The sequence below is a fragment of the Sturnus vulgaris genome, chromosome Z (assembly GCF_052056855.1).
Source record: "Sturnus vulgaris isolate bStuVul1 chromosome Z, bStuVul1.hap1, whole genome shotgun sequence".
Lineage (NCBI taxonomy): Eukaryota > Metazoa > Chordata > Aves > Passeriformes > Sturnidae > Sturnus > Sturnus vulgaris.
Genome location: NC_142283.1, coordinates 81,792,135 through 81,799,109, shown reverse-complemented (window position 1 = coordinate 81,799,109; position 6,975 = coordinate 81,792,135). Strand labels below are relative to the sequence as shown.

The 6,975-nt window shown below is 47.2% G+C and overlaps 1 protein-coding gene across 5 annotated transcripts in view; it reads left to right on the top strand.

The window, feature by feature from the left end:
- The first annotated feature begins 464 nt into the window (after nt 1–464).
- LOC148219973 (zinc finger protein 532) overlaps nt 465–6,975 on the top strand; it is a 32,913-nt gene continuing 26,402 nt past the window's right edge. Inside the window, exons 1-2 of one of the 5 annotated variants that reach the window (XM_088156933.1) lie at nt 465–759; nt 2,371–2,480. Coding sequence is in view for 1 of the 5 variants with exons in the window: in XM_088156932.1 (XP_088013058.1) it covers nt 552–759 (208 nt within the window). In the remaining 4 variants the exon portion in view is untranslated. Of the gene's footprint in view, nt 760–1,107; nt 1,585–1,642; nt 1,938–2,370; nt 2,481–6,975 lie in introns of those variants that run through there. The other 4 variants (XM_088156936.1, XM_088156935.1, XM_088156934.1 and 1 more) reach the window with 4 other exon arrangements.

Here is a 6,975-nt window from a genome sequence, read left to right as displayed (position 1 = left end):
CTCCCCATCTGTGCCGCCGAGCACCCCCACCCCCACCGCCCAGCCCCGCAGCCTCCTGCCATTATGTTCCTCCGACGCGGGGCCGGGCCGCGCCGCGGGCCGTAGCCCTGCCCGAGCCCGCCGGCTCCGGCCGCAGCAGGTGTGTCGCATGGGGACCGGAGGTTGCATGCTATGGGGTCGCTTCCTCCCGGCCCGGCGGCGGCCGGAGCCCCGCGGGCACCCGTGCAGGGACTGCCCGGGCTGGCTGCTCCGGGCCGGCCCGGCGGGGGTGGATCGTTGTCCCCGCCGCCGAAGGGGCCACGGCCTCCTCTCCCCGGCCGTCCCCACGGTTCGCAAGGCCCGCTCGGACAGGGCCAGTTCGGGCCGGGAGCGCGCAGACCCGCGGGGAGGTGCCCAGGGCCGCGGCAGCCCGGAGGAGGGAGCGGCCCCCCGGACCGAGGGGCCGAGGGAGGGCCGGCCGCGGTTGCGGCCGCAACAGCCTGTGTGGGGAAGACGGGCCGAAGCTGCGGAAGAACATGGTGGTTCTCCCCAGAACGGGGTGGGGATGAGGGATGCGAAGAAGGTGTCTCCGCAGGGAGGGGTGCAGGGTTGTGCCCGAGACCTCTGTTCAGTTGCAGGTGCAGCCAGGGGCAGAGGGGCTTTGCCGGGGTCGCCCGCTCGCCCGGAGGGAGCCCTGCAGAGCAGCATCTCCCGCAGCCTCCGAGAGGAGGGGGTTTCAGCGCGTAGGCGGAGGTGGTTACTGGTGTTCCCAGAGCAAGGGTGAGTAGCCAAGAGGAGCGGGGTGGCTGCTGTCTCGGTCTGGGTGCCTGTCAGCCATGCAGGAGGAAGGCCCTTGCGTGGCCGAGGTGAAGGGGAGCGGGCAGGAGCACAGCGGCCACGGGCACAGGTGGGTGCGGACCCCCGGAGCGGCGTGGGCACCGCAGGGGGCCGAGACCCTGGGCAGGCATCGCCTGAGAGGCGCAGGGCCGGGCAGGCGCTCGGTCCGCACAATCTCTGCGGGGTGGGAGCTGCGCAGAGCCAGACCGGGCCTGCCCGGCCGGCGGGTGCAAGCCGGGGGGGCTGCCCAGCCGTGGGGCTGCAGCTCGCTGCTTCTCAAGGCCTCCAGCATAGTCGAATAGCAAAAGAAAAGAAGAGAAGAGAAAAAAAAATCAGTGTTGCAGCCAAGTCGGTGCTGCGAGGAGGGGGCAAAGGAACTATTTTGTAGGCATCTTGCTGCTGCGGAAATGGATTTCTTGAAGGGAGGGAGGCGCGTTTGTGGGTACTCTGTAGCAATGCTGCTCAGAGCACAGAAAATGCCACTCGGGCGGCCCCAGATGGAACGAGGAGTGGGGAGGGCAGATGGGAGAAGCCCTTGATCGGGCACCCCGTGGCCCTGGGCATGAGGGGGCAGATGTGACGTGTGTGAGTAGCCACCCCTCATCTGGGGGAGCAGAGGGGTAGCAGCCCGGGTTAGCAGCCTGTCTCCCAGGGCTGTGGCCGAGCCTGCCTGGTGCTGCAAGAGAGATCCTATGAGGATTTTTATTGCGGTCTCTTTGTTAGCTACAGACAGGCACGCACACACAGCTCTCAGCCAGGTTGTGGGAGGTAAGTGGGGGAGGCGAGCAAGGGAGCGTGCGGGGGGCTCTGGGGAGCGTGGGCCGGGCAAGAGGGGAGCCGGGGCACAGGGCTATGCCGGCCACACGCCACACAAAAACCAGCCCCTGTGATTTTCAGGGTCTTGTTGGCAACTCAGCGAGGGTTGCCATAGCTTTTTATGTAGGGTGACCAGAACCGGCTGGAACTGGTTTGAGGCAGATCAGCTCCTGAACACAATGCAGTCACTGAGCTACTACACTGGGATAGCTTCCTCCCTTCATGGCAGCCAAAAGCAGAGGAGCTTGCAGAAAGATACCATCCCAAAACAGTATGTGAATGCACACTTTAGACACACAGCACTGGTATGTGGCTAACGTAGTCATAAAGGGTTCTGTATGTAAATGTACATATTTGCAGTAACTGAGATTACTTTGGCTTTTCGTGCCTTTTTATGCTTAAGGAATGGGCAAGAGCTGAGATTTATGACCCTTACTAAAATATTTTTGCTTTGCAAGGGTGGGACACTGGTTATGCAGTCTATTTTAAAACTAAATGAAATAAAACGGATTAAATTATTTGTAATTGTAGTTATGCTTGTGACTGAGGATGCTTTGCATGCTGTTTTATTTACAGGGTGCTGTCTTGTGGTTTGCTTCCTTAGGAAACATAAATGGGGGGGGTTGTTGTGCCTTTCTCTAAGGCCAGAAGGAAACAATATTGTTGTAGAATTGTGCATAAAAGCATTGAAAAGATGCTATAAGGCATACTCGTTTTTCCTTTTTTTTTCCTTTGTAGGCCTATTGATTGGGGCTGCCTTTAACCCTTTGGTGTTTGCAGAGGTAATGCAGCTGTGGCAGTAACTGAGCACTGGCTAAAAAAATCTCTCAAAGGTCAAGGTTCACAAGGTGAGATGTGGTGTTTTGGGATGAATATAACAATAGCGTGGAGGTACATCCTGATTGCACACTTGGCACATTAGAAAGGAGACAATTGTTTAAGTGTTACTGAAGAAATGCTATTAAGGTCCTCCAGTTTTAATAGGATTAAAGCTATTATTTGTAAAGACTTACTGATATCTTGGCTAAATACAGTATTTTCATTGAAATATATCCAGGTGTAGGGTTTTTTTCACAGTTGTAGTGATATGGAATAGGCCTCTGAATGACAATCATGAATTGTGGAGCAGTTGTGGCAGGGAGCCTTTCTGTGCTGTATTAGAGATACACACGTGCAGAATTTGCTGTGTGTAATTTGCAGATTATTTACACGTTATTGTTTGACCACATCTCAATGACCCAATACTTGGTTTTTAATTAAAGACTTCAGTGTTAAACATGTACTTAATATTGCCTACAGAGAAAAAAGCCTGTGCAAAAGAAACAGTATGGATGGCTTTTCTTAAACCGTTGTAACCTGGGGAGGATTTTGCAGCAGCCAAGTGGAGAGATGTATTTTGGGGGGCTGGATGGAGCTCCAGTGCATTATCAGTGGTGTGAATTATAATATTGTGCATAGGAAACCGGATGGGCAGTGCAGCAGCTGCACAGGGGTGACTGCTTCTAACTCAAAGCAATGGATAATGGATAGAATTTTTAGATTTTTTTCTCAACTAGTAAATACAAAATGTGTACTTCGATTTGAGCTGGAGTTTTTATCTTACAGTGAAATCAGAAGGATTCAGAGAGAGGGAGAGGGGCAGAGAAAAGGAAGCAGTAATGAAACCTAGCAAAGGAAAGAACAAAGGCTGCTGGAGCTTGCACAGTGGATCACTAAACATTTTGCCTGAGGGATTCCTTTGCTAGAACTGTTACTTCCTATAACAGGAAATCAGCAACTCTAGAATCCTAACCAGTGTGATTTTCAAAAAAATCTTCCCAGTCCTGGCTGTGTTAGCTGGTTTGGTAATCTACAATCAAGATAATATGGAGGCAAAACATTGGAAATACTCTGTTGTGCTGTGAAATGAGGGTGCTTTCCTCTGTGCTCAGCAGAATAGACAGTCCTAAAAGCCTTGAGAGGTTGTGGATACTGGGTAAGTTGTGTGCTGGCTGCTGAGACAGGGTGACAATACAAGGGAACCTTTTTGTTTCTGACTGCAGTCGATTACGTAAGGCACTGAGCTATTAACTGTAGAAAAGTGAAAATAGCATGGTAACATTTGGCCTGAAATTCTGGGTTTGTGGGCTTTACTGCAGCTGTGATGTGTTGTTTTTCAGGTTTGATAGAGCAGTGAATAGCTTGTGGTGAAGCAAAATGCCTGACAGATCACTGTGCTGATTTCTGCTCCTGTTCTTCAGCATCGGGATGCAGAGGGTCTATATTTGACTATAGACATCTGTAGCAGAATGATGCTGGCAAACAGGAATTCCTGTTGCACGATAGGGATAGGATCTCTTCCTGATGAGGATGCATGTTCTTTTCCAGGTGTCAGCTAAAAATCTTGTATTACTCAAGAGTATCTTTTGGGATTTTTTTTTTCCTTCTGCCAGAATAGTAGGCAGCTTTAAAATTGTAAGTTCTTGGATTGTGACAAAATTCCTTGAATCTGTTCTGTTTGGGTTTTTGAATGCTATCTGTATTATGAATTTTTATTTTTAGCAAAGGAGATTTTGAATTTGCAGGCATTTTTGTTGGCTGTAAGATGAGAAAACTGAATAGATGGAGTCTGCAGTGTTCTTGGTGAGTTGTCTTTTTTCAGTCTAGTAATATCTGTAAAATGCTCTTCATCAGGAGATTTGGATTGTGCACGCAGGCCAGCTTTCCAGCAGCAAATGCTAATGCTGGAGGGCTGGTCTTCTGTATCAGCACCCAGGATCTCATTTTGCATTGGTCTCAGTTATTTGATCTCCAGAATGAGGGTAAGGATTTATCACATTCCAAGTCCCTTTGGAATGAATTGACTAACTGTTATTTTCCTAGCCATATGCCTATGTGTTAAAATACAAATATGCAGCAGAGTACCAGGAATATATGTTCAGAAAAACCCAAACTTGGCCCTAGTGTTCTCAGGCCTGCTTGCTGCCCTGACGGGCCCTGCCTGGCTGGGAGAGCTCTCTGGGAGGCTGTGGCTGCTCATTCTGTGCTTGGGCCATAATTGCCATCCACTTCAAAAAAAGTACCTTAAAGGAAAGAGGTGGGAAGCTTGTGCCATTTAGGATGTAATTCAAGTCTGCATTAGTTTGGGAATCTCAAAATTCTCTTAATTGTTGTTGTGTATCTGAATTACTCACATGTTATTGCCCCAGCCTATTTTACATATAGAAGTAAAAAATTAAGTCATAACTGTAATTAATTTCTAAGTAGACTGCAAAAAGAATGGCATGTAGATTTTCCTGCTTTTTAGGAATTCATCTCTATTTTAGGAGGGATTTGGGAAGACACAAACCCTGGCCTGAATCTCTTGATAAATACAGGTGGTTTTCATGTGTCCAGCTGTAGCTGGGGATGGCCTGTTCAGCCCCATGTTGTGCATAGAGAGATTGCTTGCTCATGTGTTGAAACATCCCTGTTCTTTTTGCCAGCCAAAGGCTGATTGTCCTGAACTTTGAACCAGCTGTATATGGTTCCCTTCAAGCTGTGCTAGCAGTGGTTCAGATTCTTGAAGATTCCTCTCCTCTCTCCCTTCTAGTTTTCTCATATCCTAAGAGAATCTGAGGTACCCAGTTCAAAAATTGATGTGTTGGACTACAAGATGAAGTTCCTAAGGAGTCATAAACTACAAATAACACTTTTTTGGCTGTCAGAATGGTGGATTAAGTCTTGTCCTCTTTGAGTCTTGAGCATAGAAACAAACTGCATTTTCCTCTTTTTTTGAAGGCAGGTAGATATGGTGTATCATATAGAAAAAGTAGGTTCTTGAGATTAACTGTGAAACACCTTTAGATGTGAAACATCTTTACAAAGATGTTTGCATTAGGGCTGGCATGATGTTACGGATGCTATGGATGCTAAATAAGACCTTTATCTTGAGAAATCGAAACTTTGTAGGGTAAGAATTACTTTGCATACTAAAGGAATTTCTGTGATTTTGTGGAAGTGGGTGTTTGTCTGGGTTTTACAACAGTAAGTGGGCCCTTTGCTAGTAAAAAGGAACCTGTGTTTAATGTATATGAGCACGAGAGCCATTGCTGGCTGTGGTTGAAGAGGCCTCTTGCACAATCCCACTTGCCTGCTGAGGATGTCAAACCAGGCGAGGCTGTGATTGGAGATGTGGTTCCCATTTCCTGAAGAAGGTTTTGTGGTTAGATTAACATATTGCTTTGTCTGCCTTTACAACGCTTGGCTCTCAGTGCAAGTCGGTCATAATTACTAATAACCAATGAACTGCTCATAATCTGTGTATTAGGATGAAGTTTGCCTAATGTTAGGATATATGTTACTGTAATTCTGATTGAATCCCTTATGTCTTCTCTACCTGTGAAATTTCTTGTCACAACAATACAGAAACCCAAACCCAAAAAAGTATGGTTTTATGCTGATTAGGCTGGTATTGCTCCCTGTGTAGGCGTTTTCTTCCAGAACGAGCTTGATGTTACTTAGACATCATTACTCTTGTTTGGAAGTGGGATAATTATTCCAGATTACTGGAATTTTGTTCTGGAGTAGTGTGTCTGCCTGGGAATCAATAGAAGTAACAGACTAATTTCTGTATGTGACTATACCAGAACCAAGACACTGCCACGTGCCAGACCCTGAAAAGAGGTGTCTCAGTGTTCTCTCAGTGTTCTCATTTCACAAAACTGAAAGGAATGCTGGTGGTTTTGGAAGGGCATGCAGAAGAAAAGGTCTCAAAAGGTCTCTGTCCTAAAGGGTGCAGTCCACAAATGTATGTAGTACAGACAGCAGTAAAAACAAGAGTTTAGGGCAGGTAAAGGAATGTAGTCACAGAACATGAATACCACAGGTAGATGAAGATTAAATCTGGCAGTTTTCCCATTTCTTTTGATAACAAATGGACTTGCTGCTGAGGGAAGCTGGAAGTTGAGTAATTGTCTGAACAAAAGCAAGGAGTTAAATATCTAAGTGGGATTTGAAGGCAAAGGGTAGGAATTCAGTAAGGCAGAAAAGATGGTCTGATCCAGTTAAAGGGATTGTATAAAGTTGTTGGACTTTGTGATTTAGCTATTTGGAAGATCTGGATGAATAGGAAGGTGAGTGTCAAAGGGGAAAAGTTGGTTGGTTCTTCAAAGGTTAAGGATTAAATGAAAGAGTAAAAATTGAACATGTAAGACCATGCTTGTGATATAGAAATTATAAAAGCCTTCATGCATAGGGAATATTAATTGGAAAAGTATTGAGAAGGGAGGAGGATTATTTGTCATTTCTGGAAAGCTTGAGGCTGTTCTTGTACCTGATAGACAAAAATTAGGGATCTGAGCAGTTTGGAGATAGGACCTGGCT